At 45.9% G+C, this 16,428-nt stretch overlaps 1 protein-coding gene across 4 annotated transcripts in view; it reads left to right on the plus strand.

The window, feature by feature from the left end:
• LOC115188462 (AP-5 complex subunit zeta-1-like) overlaps window positions 1-16,428 on the plus strand; it is a 41,727-nt gene that overhangs the window by 13,608 nt on the left and 11,691 nt on the right. For 3 of the 4 annotated variants that reach the window (XM_029747334.1, XM_029747336.1, XM_029747337.1), the window contains 10 exons: window positions 453-565; window positions 863-1,037; window positions 2,211-2,351; window positions 2,746-2,783; window positions 3,439-3,601; window positions 3,768-3,946; window positions 6,442-6,584; window positions 7,411-7,529; window positions 8,753-8,880; window positions 9,073-9,170. In XM_029747334.1, the coding sequence (XP_029603194.1) occupies window positions 453-565; window positions 863-1,037; window positions 2,211-2,351; window positions 2,746-2,783; window positions 3,439-3,601; window positions 3,768-3,946; window positions 6,442-6,584; window positions 7,411-7,529; window positions 8,753-8,880; window positions 9,073-9,170 (1,297 nt within the window). Of the gene's footprint in view, window positions 1-452; window positions 566-862; window positions 1,038-2,210; window positions 2,352-2,745; window positions 2,784-3,438; window positions 3,602-3,767; window positions 3,947-6,441; window positions 6,585-7,410; window positions 7,530-7,898; window positions 7,938-8,752; window positions 8,881-9,072; window positions 9,171-16,428 lie in introns of all 4 variants that reach the window. The other variant, XM_029747335.1, reaches the window with a different exon arrangement.

Consider the following 16,428-nt stretch of genomic DNA (forward strand, 5'->3'; position numbering starts at 1 on the left):
CTTCCCTGTCCATCTTCCCCCTGAAGCCAGGACAGCAGAGACCCTGTCCATCTTCCCCCTGAAGCTAGGACAGCAGAGACCCTGTCCATCTTCCCCCCTGAAGCCAGGACAGCAGAGACCCTGTCCATCTTCCCCCCTGAAGCCAGGACAGCAGAGTCCCTGTCCATCTTCTAAAAACATCTAACTTTGCTGATAGCTACTTTATTGAGGAAAGATGTACTTGCTATGACTGTAATATGTGGTTTTCCACCTAGCTATCTGAATATACTAACTACTGTAATATGTGGTCGTCCCACCTAGCTATCTGAATATACTAACTACTGTAATATGTGGTCGTCCCACCTAGCTATCTGAATATACTAACTACTGTAATATGTGGTTGTCCCACCTAGCTATCTGAATATACTAACTACTGTAATATGTGGTGTGTGTGTGTGTGTGTGTGTGTCTAGATCATGTGACCCTGCTCAGTAAGAGGCTTGTTGATTGGCTGCGCTACGCCAGCGTTCAGCAGGGAGGTGTGGCTTCGTCAGGAGGGTTTTTCACTGGCCCTCGAATACGTCAGGTGACCTTTAATTAATTAACCAATCAAATCACTGCATTATATTTACATACACAACTGTAATGAAACATGTGGACGTTCTGAATGTATTTTCTAAATGGTGTGTGTGTGTGTGTGTGTGTGTTCTCTCTGTGTGTGTGTGTGTGTTCTCTCTCTCTCTGTGTGTGTGTGTGTTCTCTCTCTGTGTGTGTGTGTGTGTGTGTGTGTGTGTGTGTGTGTGTGTGTGTGTGTGTGTGTGTGTGTGTGTGTGTGTGTGTGTGTGTGTGTGTGTGTGTTCTCTCTCTGTGTGTGTGTGTGTAGCCGGGGCCAGTGGTGGAGCTGGATGGCTGTGTGTGTGGGGATTTCTTCACGGTGCTGTGTGTCAGCCAAGCCTTCTCAGATGACCAATGGATGAACCTCTACAGTTTCTCTCTGCTACGCCATTGGCTGATCACATACCACAACGTAACGGACGGCAACAACAGCACAGACGCAGGTGTGTGGGGGGGGGGTTCTCCTTCTTCCACGGTCGGGGGGGTTCTCCTTCCATGGTAAGGTGTGTGTGCGGGGGGGGGTTGGCTAGCTGACTGGCTAGCTGGCTGACTGGCTGGCTAGCTGACTGGCTGGCTAGCTGACTAGCTAGCTGACTGGCTTGCTGACTGGCTTGCTGACTGGCTAGCTGACTGGCTAGCTGGCTAGCTGACTGGCTAGCTGACTGGCTGGCTAGCTGACTGGCTGGCTGACTGGCTGGCTGGCTAGCTGACTGGCTAGCTGGCTGGCTGGCTAGCTGACTGGCTAGCTGACTAGCTGACTGGCTAGCTGACTAGCTGACTGGCTAGCTGGCTGGCTGGCTGGCTAGCTGGCTAGCTAGCTGACTGGCTAGCTGACTGGCTGGCTAGCTGACTGGCTAGCTGACTGGCTGGCTAGCTGGCTGGCTGACTGGCTGGCTGGCTAGCTGACTGGCTGGCTGGCTAGCTGACTGGCTGGCTGGCTAGCTGACTAGCTGACTGGCTAGCTGACTAGCTGACTGGCTAGCTGACTGGCTGGCTAGCTGATTAGCTAACTTATGGCTAGCTGACTGGCTAGCTGACTGGCTGGCTGACTAGCTGACTGACTGGCTGGCTGACTGACTGGCTGACTGACTGACTGGCTGACTAGCTGACTGACTGGCTGACTGGCTGACTAGCTGACTGACTGGCTGACTAGCTGACTGGCTGACTAGCTGACTGGCTAGCTGACTGACTGGCTGACTAGCTGACTGACTGGCTGGCTGGCTAGCTGACTGGCTGGCTAGCTGACTGGCTGGCTAGCTGACTAGCTGACTGACTGGCTTGCTGACTGGCTGACTGACTGGCTAGCTGACTGGCTGACTGACTGTCTAGCTGATTGACTGGGTAGCTGACTGACTGGCTGGCTAGCTGACTGACTGGCTGGCTGACTGGCAGTCTAGCTGACTGGCTTGCTGACTGATTGGCTGACTACTGGCTGGCTGACTGTCTATTAGATGGCTCAGACCTTCAGCCTACCTGTCTCTTCAAATCAACTATTTGCATGTAATCATGTCATGGATTTGTTTCATTGGTGTTATGCTCATTTTACAGTGTGTTGCTTTAACTGGTCAGTCCAGTCCGTCCCTGACCTTTAACCCTTGACCTCTCTGTGGCCCCAGATGACAGGTCGGAGGTGGACGGCTCTGTGGTTTCCATGGTTTCAGCCACCTCCTCCTCCAGCAGACTCCTTCCTCCTAAAGAACGTCTGAGAGAGAAGAGTTTCGAGTACTGCCAACGCCTCATAGAACAGAGTGACCGCAGTATGTACCCTACACCCTAACCCCTACACTACTGCCTCGTAGAACAGAGTGACCGCAGTATGTACCCTACACCCTAACCCCTACACTACTGCCTCATAGAACAGAGTGACCGCAGTATGTACCCTACACCCTAATCCCTACACTACTGCCTCATAGAACAGAGTGACCGCAGTATGTACCCTACACCCTAACCCCTACACTACTGCCTTGTAGAACAGAGTGACCGCAGTATGTGCCCTAACCCCTACACTACTGCCTCATAGAACAGAGTGACCGCAGTATGTACCCTACACCCTAACCCCTACACTACTGCCTCATAGACCAGAGTGACCGCAGTATGTTTGGAAATCCCAATGTGTCCCTGTGTTGTAAAGACTGTTTTCTTCTGTTTCAGAGGCGCTGAAGAGAACAGACACAGAGCTCCAGAAAGCAGTGAGTCATACTGCTGTAGAAACCCTGTCCCCTACAATCACACACCATACAGTCATACTGCTGTAGTAACCCTGTCAATCACACACCATACAGTCATACTGCTGTAGTAACCCTGTCAATCACACACCATACAGTCCTACTGCTGTAGAAACCCTGTCAATCACACACCATACAGTCATACTGCTGTAGTAACCCTGTCCCCTACAATCACACACCATACAGTCATACTGCTGTAGTAACCCTGTCCCCTACAATCACACACCATACAGTCATACTGCTGTAGTAACCCTGTCCCCTACAATCACACACCATACAGTCATACTGCTGTAGTAACCCTGTCCCCTACAATCACACGCCATACAGTCATACTGCTGTAGTAACCCTGTCCCCTACAATCACACGCCATACAGTCATACTGCTGTAGTAACCCTGTCCCCTACAATCACACGCCATACAGTCATACTGCTGTAGTAACCCTGTCCCCTACAATCACACACCATACAGTCATACTGCTGTAGTAACCCTGTCCCCTACAATCACACACCATACAGTCATACTGCTGTAGTAACCCTGTCAATCACACACCATACAGTCATACTGCTGTAGTAACCCTGTCCCCTACAATCCTCTCTGTGTGTGTGTGTGTGTGTCTCAGTGCCTGGTGGAGGCCGTGTGTATCCTGGACGGTGTGTGTGTAGAGGACGCTGGTTGTGTGTATCGTGCGTTCCCGTGTGTGAAGTCGCTGTTCGGCCGTCTGAACTCTGACCTGTCCTGCAGCCGAGTCCTCCTGCCCATCGCTCAGTTCTACCTGAACCACGGTGGGGGGGGGGGGGGGTGTGTGGAGGATACAGTTAGTGTGTACTTACTGTGTGTGTGTGTCAACGTGTGAAGGATAGAGTTAGTGTGTACTTACTGTGTGTGTGTGTGTGGTGTGTGTGTGGTGTGTGTGTGTGTCTCTGTCTCTCTGTGTGTGTGTGTGTGTAGGCGAGGCTGCAGCGGTGGACAGTGAGTGTGTGTGGAGGTGTGTGTTCGGAGTTCTCCCGGCCGAGTGTTTCAACGACCCCTATCTGGCCCACGAGACGCTGTCGTTCATCAGAGCCAATCAGCTGCAGCTACACTCCTCCGTACCGCTGTACTCCCACTACTTCCCTAACCTGCTCAAGGTAACGCCCCGCCCCCTTTATAACACTGTGGACCCACTACTTCCCTGGTATCTGACTATGTGTTGTAGTTCCTAGCGTGGGACAGTCCAGGCCTGGTATCTGACTATGTGGATGTGTTGTAGTTCCTAGCGTGGGACAGTCCAGGCCTGGTATCTGACTATGTGGATGTGTTGTAGTTCCTAGCGTGGGGACAGTCCAGGCCTGGTATCTGACTATGTGCTGTAGTTCCTAGCGTGGGACAGTCCAGGCCTGGTATCTGACTATGTGGATGTGTTGTAGTTCCTAGCGTGGGACAGTCCAGGCCTGGTATCTGACTATGTGTTGTAGTTCCTAGCGTGGGACAGTCCAGGCCTGGTATCTGACTATGTGTTGTAGTTCCTAGCGTGGGACAGTCCAGGCCTGGTATCTGACTATGTGGATGTGTTGTAGTTCCTAGCGTGGGACAGTCCAGGCCTGGTATCTGACTATGTGGATGTGTTGTAGTTCCTAGCGTGGGACAGTCCAGGCCTGGTATCTGACTATGTGGATGTGTTGTAGTTCCTAGCGTGGGACAGTCCAGGCCTGGTATCTGACTATGTGGATGTGTTGTAGTTCCTAGCGTGGGACAGTCCAGGCCTGGTATCTGACTATGTGTTGTAGTTCCTAGCGTGGGACAGTCCAGGCCTGGTATCTGACTATGTGGATGTGTTGTAGTTCCTAGTGTGGGACAGTCCAGGGCTGGTATCTGACTATGTGGATGTGCTGTAGTTCCTAGCGTGGGGACAGTCCAGCCCTGGTATCTGACTATGTGTTGTAGTTCCTAGCGTGGGGACAGTCCAGGCCTGGTATCTGACTATGTGTTGTAGTTCCTAGCGTGGGGACAGTCCAGGCCTGGTATCTGACTATGTGGATGTGTTGTAGTTCCTAGCGTGGGACAGTCCAGGGCTGGTATCTGACTATGTGGATGTGTTGTAGTTCCTAGCGTGGGACAGTCCAGGCCTGGTATCTGACTATGTGTTGTAGTTCCTAGCGTGGGACAGTCCAGGCCTGGTATCTGACTATGTGTTGTAGTTCCTAGCGTGGAACAGTCCAGGCCTGGTATCTGACTATGTGGATGTGTTGTAGTTCCTAGCGTGGGACAGTCCAGGCCTGGTATCTGACTATGTGGATGTGTTGTAGTTCCTAGCGTGGGACAGTCCAGGCCTGGTATCTGACTATGTGTTGTAGTTCCTAGCGTGGGGACAGTCCAGGCCTGGTATCTGACTATGTGGATGTGTTGTAGTTCCTAGAGTGGGACAGTCCAGGCCTGGTATCTGACTATGTGGATGTGTTGTAGTTCCTAGCGTGGGGACAGTCCAGGCCTGGTATCTGACTATGTGTTGTAGTTCCTAGCGTGGGACAGTCCAGGCCTGGTATCTGACTATGTGGATGTGTTGTAGTTCCTAGCGTGGGACAGTCCAGGCCTGGTATCTGACTATGTGGATGTGCTGTAGTTCCTAGCGTGGGGACAGTCCAGGCCTGGTATCTGACTATGTGTTGTAGTTCCTAGCGTGGGGTCAGTCCAGGCCTGGTATCTGACTATGTGTTGTAGTTCCTAGCGTGGGACAGTCCAGGCCTGGTATCTGACTATGTGTTGTAGTTCCTAGCGTGGGACAGTCCAGGCCTGGTATCTGACTATGTGGATGTGTTGTAGTTCCTAGCGTGGGACAGTCCAGGCCTGGTATCTGACTATGTGGATGTGTTGTAGTTCCTAGCGTGGGACAGTCCAGGCCTGGTATCTGACTAGCGTGGCATTTTTTTGCCTTTACCTCCATTATCTCACATCATTTGCTCACATTGTATATAGTCTTATTTTTTTCTACTGCATCATTGATTGTATGTTGTTTTACTCCATGTGTAACTCTGTGTTTTTGTATGTTGTCGAACTGCTTTGCTTTATCTTGGCCAGGTCGCAATTGTAAATGAGAACTTGTTCTCAACTTGCCTACCTGGTTAAATAAAGGTGAAATAAATAAAAAAAATAAAAATGTGTTGTAGTTCCTAGCGTGGGGACAGTCCAGGCCTGGTATCTGACTATGTGGATGTGTTGTAGTTCCTAGTGTGGGACAGTCCAGGCCTGGTATCTGACTATGTGTTGTAGTTCCTAGCGTGGGACAGTCCAGGCCTGGTATCTGACTATGTGGATGTGTTGTAGTTCCTAGCGTGGGGACAGTCCAGGCCTGGTATCTGACTATGTGGATGTGTTGTAGTTCCTAGCGTGGGGACAGTCCAGGCCTGGTATCTGACTATGTGGATGTGTTGTAGTTCCTAGTGTGGGACAGTCCAGGCCTGGTATCTGACTATGTGTTGTAGTTCCTAGCGTGGGACAGTCCAGGCCTGGTATCTGACTATGTGGATGTGTTGTAGTTCCTAGCGTGGGGACAGTCCAGGCCTGGTATCTGACTATGTGGATGTGTTGTAGTTCCTAGCGTGGGGACAGTCCAGGCCTGGTATCTGACTATGTGGATGTGCTGTAGTTCCTAGCGTGGGACAGTCCAGGCCTGGTATCTGACTATGTGGATGTGCTGCCCTCTCTGATCACGGCTGGGACTGCAGTGGAGCTGCTACACTCTCTACTGGACTTGCCCTGTCTCACTGCTGCGCTCACCCTACAGCTCAGGTACACACACACACACACGTACAGACACACACGTACAGACACAGCTGAACTCTGAAGTTTACATACACCTTCGCCAAATACATTTCAACTCACTTTTTTCACAATTCCTGACATTTAATCCTAGTAAAGAGTCCCTGTCTTAGGTCAGTTAGGATCACCACTTTATTTTAAGAATGTGAAATGTCAGAATAATAGTAGAGAGAATTATTTATTTCAGCTTTTATTTCTTTCATAACATTCCCACTGGGTCAGAAGTTTACATACACTCAATTAGTATTTGGTAGTATTGCCTTTAAATTGTTTAACTTGAAGGTAGGCCTTGAAATACATCCACAGGTACACCTCCAATTAACTCTAATGATGTCAATTAGCCTATCAGAAGCTTCTAAAGCCATGACAACATTTTCTGGAATTTTCCAAGCTGTTTAAAGGCACAGTCAACTTGGTGTATATAAACTCCTGACCCACTGGAATTGTGATACAGTGAATTATAAGTGAAATAATCTGTCTGTAAACAATTGTTGGAAAAATGATTTGTGTCATGCACAAAGTAGATGTCCTAACCGACTTGCCAAAACTATAGTTTGTTAACAAGACATTAGTGGAGTGGTTGAAAAACGAGTTTTAATGACTCCAACCTAAAGTGGATGTAAACTTCCGACTTCAACTGTACACACAGTAAATACGTAGTGTATTCTAAGTTATCTCTGTAAGATGGCGTAATAACAAATCAATCAATAACATTCACAATGTTCCTAGAAGCATTTCAGGGAAACATCAGAGCAGTGCAGAATACACATGTAACACAGTGATCTGTGCCCGTCAGGTCTGCTTGCTTCCCTGTGTCTGAGCCAGGGGGCCGTGGTCTGTCATCGCTGGAAGCTTTCCGAAGCCCCGCCCATAGAGGCCTCTTCCTGTTCCTGTTGAGAGGGGAGGCAGGGTCTGGTAATACTACTGATACTACTGATACTACTGTAATGCCACTACTACTGTACTACTATAATACCAATACTGTAATACCACTACTATAATACTGTAATACCACTACTACTGTACTACTATAATACCAATACTGTAATACCACTACTACTGATACTACTGTAATACTGCACCATAGAGGCCTCTTCCTGTTCCTGTTGAGAGGGGAGGCAGGGTCTGGTAATACTACTGATACTACTGTAATACCACTACTACTGTACTACTATAATACCAATACTATAATACCACTACTCCTGTAATACTGTAATACCACTACTGTAATATTACTAGTGTTTGTGTTACCATGGTAACTGTGTTGAAGCCCTGCCCATAGAGGCCTCTTCCTGTTCCTGTTGAGAGGGGAGGCAGGGTCTGGTAATACTACTGATACTACTGATACTACTGTAATACCATCATTACTACTGTACTACTATAATACCAATACTGTAATACCACTACTATAATACTGTAATACCATCACTACTACTGTACTACTATAATACCAATACTGTAATACCACTACTATAATACTGTAATACCATCACTACTACTGTACTACTATAATACCAATACTGTTATACCACTACTACTGTAATACTATAATACCACTACTGTAATATTACTAGTGTTTGTGTTACCATGGTAACTGTTGAAGCCCCGCCCATAGAGGCCTGTTCCTGTTGATAGGGGAGGCAGGGTCTGGTAATACTACTGATACTACTGTAATACTGTAATACCACTACTACTGTAATACCACTACTACTGATACTACTGTTATACCACTACTACTGTAATACTACAATACCACTACTGTAATATTACTAGTGTTTGTGTTACCATGGTAACTGTGTTGAAGCCCCGCCCATAGAGGCCTCTTCCTGTTCCTGTTGAGGGGAGGCAGGGTCTGGTAATACTACTAATACTACTGTAATACCATCACTACTACTGTAATACTGTAATACCACTACTACTGTAATACCACTACTACTGTAATACTATAATACCACTACTGTAATACTATAATACCACTACTGTAATACTATAATACCACTACTGTAATACTATAATACCACTACTGTACTACTGTGAAACACCTACTGTAATATATACCTACTGTAATACCACTACTGTAATACTATGATACCACTACTGTAATACCACTACAGTAACATTACTGTATTTCTCCCCAGGTGATACCATGGACAGACTGAGCGTACTCCATGACCTGCTGATGGAGGCAGCTGATTGGTCCAGAGTCATCCAATCAGCTCAAAGTGTTCCAGTGCTGCTGCACGTCTACTTCAACACAGTTACCACGGTAACACACACACACACACACACACACACACACACACACACACACACACACACACACACACACACACACACACACACAGGCTGCAACCAGAATAAGTCAGAGATAAAACATGCATTTTGTGTATATAAGTACTGTGTGTGTGTGTGTGTGTGTGTGTGTGTGTGTGTTACCGTGGTAACTGTGTGTGTGTAGGTATCAGATGAGAGGCTGCTGGCCCAGCTGGTGTTGGTGCTGCTGGAGAGAAGCAGCCTGTTGCTGAACATCCCCAGATACACTGCAGAGATACACCGGTTAGTACACACTGGTCAATACCGGGTCAATACACACACACTGGTACACCGGTTAGTACACACACTGGTACACCGGTTAGTACACACACTGGTACACCGGTTAGTACACACACTGGTACACCGGTTAGTACACACACACTGGTACACCGGTCAATACACACACACTGGTACACCGGTTAGTACACACTGGTCAATACCGGGTCAATACACACACACTGGTACACCGGTTAGTACACACACACTGGTACACCGGTTAGTACACACACTGGTACACCGGTTAGTACACACACTGGTACACCGGTTAGTACACACACTGGTACACCGGTTAATACACACACTGGTACACCGGTCAATACACACACACACACTGGTACACCGGTTAGTACACACACTGGTACACCGGTTAGTACACACACTGGTACACTGGTCAGTACACACACTGGTACACCGGTTAGTACACACACTGGTACACCGGTCAATACACACACACTGGTACACCGGTTAGTACACACACTGGTACACCGGTTAATACACACACTGGTACACCGGTTAATACACACACTGGTACACCGGTTAGTACACACACTGGTACACCGGTTAATACACACACTGGTACACCGGTTAATACACACACTGGTACACCGGTTAATACACACACTGGTACACCGGTTAATACACACACTGGTACACCGGTTAATACACACACTGGTACACCGGTTAGTACACACACACTGGTACACCGGTTAGTACACACACACTGGTACACCGGTTAGTACACACACACTGGTACACCGGTTAGTACACACACACTGGTACACCGGTTAGTACACACACACTGGTACACCGGTTAGTACACACACACTGGTACACCGGTTAGTACACACACACTGGTACACCGGTTAGTACACACACACTGGTACACCGGTTAGTACACACACACTGGTACACCGGTAGTACACACACTGGTACACCGGTTAGTACACACACACTGGTACAACCGGTTAGTACACACACACTGGTACACCGGTTAGTACACACACAACTGGTACACCGGTTAGTACACACACACTGGTACACCGGTTAGTACACACCCACTGGTACACCGGTTAGTACACACACACTGGTACACCGGTTAGTACACACACACTGGTACACCGGTTAGTACACACACACTGGTACACCGGTTAGTACACACACACTGGTACACCGGTTAGTACACACACACAGATACACCGGTTAGTACACACACACTGGTACACCGGTTAGTACACACACACAGGTACACGGTTAGTACACACACACTGGTACACCGGTTAGTACACACACACTGGTACACCGGTTAGTACACACACACTGGTACACCGGTTAGTACACACACACTGGTACACCGGTTAGTACACACACACTGGTACACCGGTTAGTACACACACACTGGTACACCGGTTAGTACACACACACTGGTACACCGTTAGTACACACACACTGGTACACCGGTTAGTACACACACACTGGTACACCGGTTAGTACACACACACTGGTACACCGGTTAGTACACACACACTGGTACACCGGTTAGTACACACACACTGGTACACCGGTTAGTACACACACACTGGTACACCGGTTAGTACACACACACTGGTACACCGGTTAGTACACCACACACTGGTACACCGGTTAGTACACACACACTGGTACACCGGTTAGTACACACACACTGGTACACCGGTTAGTACACACACACTGGTACACCGGTTAGTACACACACACTGGTACACGGTAGTACACACACACTGGTACACCGGTTAGTAACACGCTGCGCTGGTACACCGGTTAGTACACACGCTGGTACACCGGTTAGTACACACACACTGGTACACCGGTTAGTACACACACACTGAGAAAATGTGTACATGTAGGTAGGGGTGAAGGCTACAGGTTAGTCGAGGTAATGTGTACATGTAGGTAGGGGTGAAGGGTACAGGTTAGTTGAGGTAATGTATACATGTAGGTAGGGGTAAAGGGTACAGGTTAGTTGAGGTAATGTGTACATGTAGGTAGGGGTGAAGGGTACAGGTTAGTTGAGGTAATGTATACATGTAGGTAGGGGTAAAGGGTACAGGTTAGTTGAGGTAATGTGTACATGTAGGTAGGGGTGAAGGGTACAGGTTAGTTGAGGTAATGTGGACATGTAGGTAGGGGTGAAGTGACTGCATAGATAATAAACAGCGAGTATGTATTTTTTTTATTTATCCTTTAATTAACTGGGCAAGTCAGTTAAGAACAAATAATTATTTACAATGACGGCCTCCCAAAAGGCCTCCTGCCGGGACGGGGGCCTGCGATTAAAAATATTAAATAAATAAACGTAACAGCAGTGTACAAAACCAATGGAGGGGGGTCAATGTAATAGTCTGGTGGCCTTGTCCATCCACTCCATCACAGGAGAGTGGTGGAGTACTGATCAGATGACCTGGCCGCCACAATCACCGGACCTCAACCCAATTCAGATGGTTTGGACCGCAGAGTGACGGAGTACTGATCAGATGACCTGGACTCCACAATCACCTGACCTCAACCCAATTCAGATGGTTTGGGATGAGTTGGACCGCAGAGTGATGGAGTATTGATCAGATGACCTGGACTCCACAATCACCTGACCTCAACCCAATTCAGATGGTTTGGGATGAGTTGGACCGCAGAGTGATGGAGTACTGATCAGATAACCTGGACTCCACAATCACCTGACCTCAACCCAATTCAGATGGTTTGGGATGAGTTGGACCGCAGAGTGATGGAGTACTGATCAGATGACCTGGACTCCACAATCACCTGACCTCAACCCAATTCAGATGGTTTGGGATGAGTTGGACCGCAGAGTGAAGGAAAAGCAGCCACCAAGTGCTCAGCATATGTGGGAACTCCTTCAAGATTGTTGGAAAAGCATTCTTCATGAAGGTGGTTGAGAGAAAGGGGGGGCCACTTTGAAGAATATAAAATATATTTTAATTTGTTTAACACTTTTTTGGTTACTACGTCTTCACTAATATAGTAAAACAATTAAAAAATAAGGCAACACTGGAATGAGTAGATTATGGGGTATTGTGATGTCATTATGGGGTATTGTGATGTCATTATGGGGTATTGTGATGTCATTATGGGGTATTGTGTGTAGATTGCTGAGGATTTGTTTTATTTCATCCATGTTAGAATGAGGCTGTAACAGTTTCAACTGTTCTGCCTGCGGCTATGGAACCCTGACCTGTTCACCGGACGTGCTTGTTGCACCCTCGACAATTACTATGATTATTATTATTTGACCATGCTGGTCATCTATGAACATTTTAACATCTTGACCATGTTCTGTTATAATCTCCACCCGGCACAGCCAGAAGAGGACTGGCCACCCCTCATAGCCTGGTTCCTCTCTAGGTTTCTTCCTAGGTTTTTGGCCTTTCTAGGGAGTTTTTCCTAGGGAGTTTTTCCTAGCCACCGTGCTTCTTTCACATGCATTGCTTGCTCTTTGGGGTTTTAGGCTGGGTTTCTGTACAGCACTTTGAGATATCAGCTGATGTACGAAGGGCTATATAAATTTGATTTGATTTGATTATGGGGTATTGTGACGTCATTATGGGGTATTGTGATGTCATCATGGGGTATTGTGATGTCGTCATGGGGTATTGTGATGTCGTCATGGGGTATTGTGATGTCATCATGGGGTATTGTGATGTCATCATGGGGTATTGTGATGTCATCATGGGGTATGGTGTGTAGATTCCTGAGGATTTGTTTAATTTCATCCATTTTAGAATAAGGCTGTAACGTAACAAAATGTGGAAAAAGTCAAGGGGTCTGAATACTTTCCGAAGGCGCTGTACTAAGCTGATATCTGACGTGCTGCTCCTTCTTTTTCCGTAGTGTATTTCTGTATTGTTTTAGTGATTCACCGTAGTGAAGGCGTAGACTCAGGTTTTCTGTGTCTCTATGTTTTTGGTTGGACAGGTTTCTCAATTTCTTTCTTAGGTTTTTGCATTCTTCATCAAACCATTTGTCATTATCTAAGGTTGTCTGCTTGAAATGTTTAGATTTGATAGGGGAGCTGAAACGTCAGACTGTTTAGGCTTTCTACTGCCAAGTTTACACCTTCACTATGGTAGTGTGGTGGATGGGACTACCAGCTCTCTGTAACCTAGAGGACAACCAGTGGGTCCATCTCATTTATACCACCTGGTAGTGTGGTGGATGGGACTACCAGCTCTCTGTAACCTAGAGGACAACCAGTGGGTCCGTCTCCTCTATACCACCTGGTAGTGTGGTGAATGGGACTACCAGCTCTCTGTAACCTAGAGGACAACCAGTGGGTCCGTCTCCTCTGTACCATGTTTCTTGTAGGATGAAAGTGTCTGTATTTCCAATGTCTTTGATGAAGTCTGGGTTCCTGCTCTTTAAGGCTAAAGGCAGATGACCTCTGACCTTGTATATTCCAGGATGAGATAGTAAAAGCTTTGTGTTCCATAGTGTCTAGTGTTGGTTTTAGGACGATACCTGACAAACACATCTTCGTTGACCGAAAGTAACGTCTTCATATCTCAATGTTCTACTGCTTGAGTTCCTCTTCCTGTTATAGAATATTAGATCCATTTCCTCTTCCTGTTATAGAATATTAGATCCATTTCCTCTTCCTGTTATAGAATATTAGCTCAATTTATTCTTCTTGTTATAGAATATTAGATCCATATCCTGTTCCTGTTATAGAATATTAGCTCCATAGTATTGTGTTCCTCTTATAGAATATTAGCTCCATATCCTGTTCCTCTTATAGAATATTAGCTCCATATCCTGTTCCTCTTATAGAATATTAGATCCATATCCTGTTCCTCTTATAGAATATTAGCTCCATAGTATTGTGTTCCTCTTATAGAATATTAGCTCCATATCCTGTTCCTCTTATAGAATATTAGCTCCATATCCTGTTCCTCTTATAGAATATTAGCTCCATAGTATTGTGTTCCTCTTATAGAATATTAGCTCCATAGTATTGTGTTTCTCTTATAGAATATTAGATCCATATCCTGTTCCTCTTATAGAATATTAGCTCCATATCCTGTTCCTCTTATAGAATATTAGCTCCATAGTATTGTGTTCCTCTTATAGAATATTAGCTCCATAGTATTGTGTTCCTCTTATAGAATATTAGCTCCTTATCCTGTTCCTCTTATAGAATATTAGCTCCATATCCTGTTCCTCCTATAGAATATTAGATCCATAGTATTGTGTTCCTCTTATAGAATATTAGCTCCATAGTATTGTGTTCCTCTTATAGAATATTAGCTCCATATCCTGTTCCTCTTATAGAATATTAGCTCCATATCCTGTTCCTCCTATAGAATATTAGATCCATAGTATTGTGTTCCTCTTATAGAATATTAGCTCCATATCCTGTTCCTCTTATAGAATATTAGCTCCATATCCTGTTCCTCTTATAGAATATTAGATCCATATCCTGTTCCTCTTATAGAATATCAGCTCCATAGTATTGTGTTCCTCTTATAGAATATTAGATCCATATCCTGTTCCTCTTATAGAATATTAGATCCATATCCTGTTCCTCTTATAGAATATTAGCTCCATAGTATTGTGTTCCTCTTATAGAATATTAGCTCCATATCCTGTTCCTCTTATAGAATATTAGCTCCATATCCTGTTCCTCTTATAGAATATCAGCTCCATAGTATTGTGTTTCTCTTATAGAATATTAGATCGATATCCTGTTCCTCTTATAGAATATTAGCTCCATAGTATTGTGTTCCTCTTATAGAATATTAGATCCATATCCTGTTCCTCTTATAGAATATTAGATCCATATCCTGTTCCTCTTATAGAATATCAGCTCCATAGTATTGTGTTCCTCTTATAGAATATTAGCTCCATAGTATTGTGTTCCTCTTATAGAATATTAGCTCCATATCCTGTTCCTGTTATAGAATATTAGCTCCATATCCTGTTCCTCTTATAGAATATCTCAGTTTTGTCACCAAAGCCCCATATACTACCCACCACTGTGACCTGTATGCTCTCGTTGTCTGGTCCTCGCTACATATTTGTCGCCAAACCCACTGGCTCCAGGTCATCTATAAGTCTATGCTAGGTAAAGCTCCGCCTTATCTCAGCTCACTGGTCACCATAGCAACACCCGTAGCACGCTCTCCAGCAGGTATATCTCACTGGTCATCCCCAAAGCCAATTCCTCCTTTGGCCGCCTTTCCTTCCAGTTCTCTGCTGCCAATGACTGGAACAGACTACAAAAATCGCTGAAGCTGGAGACTTATATTTCCCTCACTAACTTTAAACATCAGCTATCTGAGCAGCTAACCGATCGCTGCAGCTGTACATAGTCCATCTGTAAATAGCCCATCCAATCTACCTACCTCATCCCCATATTGTTTTTATTTACTTTTCTGCTCTTTTGCACACCAGTATCACTACTTACACATCATCATCTGCACATCTATCACTCCAGTGTTCATTTTCTAAATTGTAATTATTTCGCCACTATGGCCTATTTATTGCCTTACTTCCCTAACCTTACTTCATTTGCACACACTGTATATATATTTTTCTATTGTGTTATTGACTGTACGTTTGTTTGTGTAACTCTGTGTTGTTGTTTGTGTCGCACTGCTTTGCTTTATCTTGGCCAGGTCACAGTTGTAAATGAGAACTTGTTCTCAACTGGCCTACCTGATTAAATAAAGGACTTGTTCTCAACTGGCCGACCTGGTTAAATAAAGGACTTGTTCTCAACTAGCCGACCTGGTTAAAGAAAGGACTTGTTCTCAACTGGCCGACCTGGTTAAATAAAGGACTTGTTCTCAACTAGCCGACCTGGTTAAAGAAAGGGCTGGTCTGGATTGTCCATGAGGAGCTTCTCTTTGTACTCTTTCGGTGCCTTGTCATTTTTAATATCTAAAGGGTGATGTACTATGGGGATCTCTTCACAGTACCCTGTAGATGGAGGGTATTACCCTGTAGATGGAGGGTATTACCCTGTAGATGGAGGGTATTACCCTGTAGATGGAGGGTATTACCCTGTAGATGGAGGGTATTACCCTGTAGATGATGCGGAGGGTATTACCCTGTAGATGATGCGGAGGGTATTACCCTGTAGATGGAGGGTAGTACCCTGTAGATGGAGGGTAGTACCCTGTAGATGATGCTGAGGGTATTACCCTGTAGATGGAGGGTATTACCCTGTAGA

The sequence above is a fragment of the Salmo trutta genome, unplaced genomic scaffold, assembly GCF_901001165.1.
Source record: "Salmo trutta unplaced genomic scaffold, fSalTru1.1, whole genome shotgun sequence".
Classification (NCBI taxonomy): Eukaryota; Metazoa; Chordata; class Actinopteri; order Salmoniformes; family Salmonidae; genus Salmo; species Salmo trutta.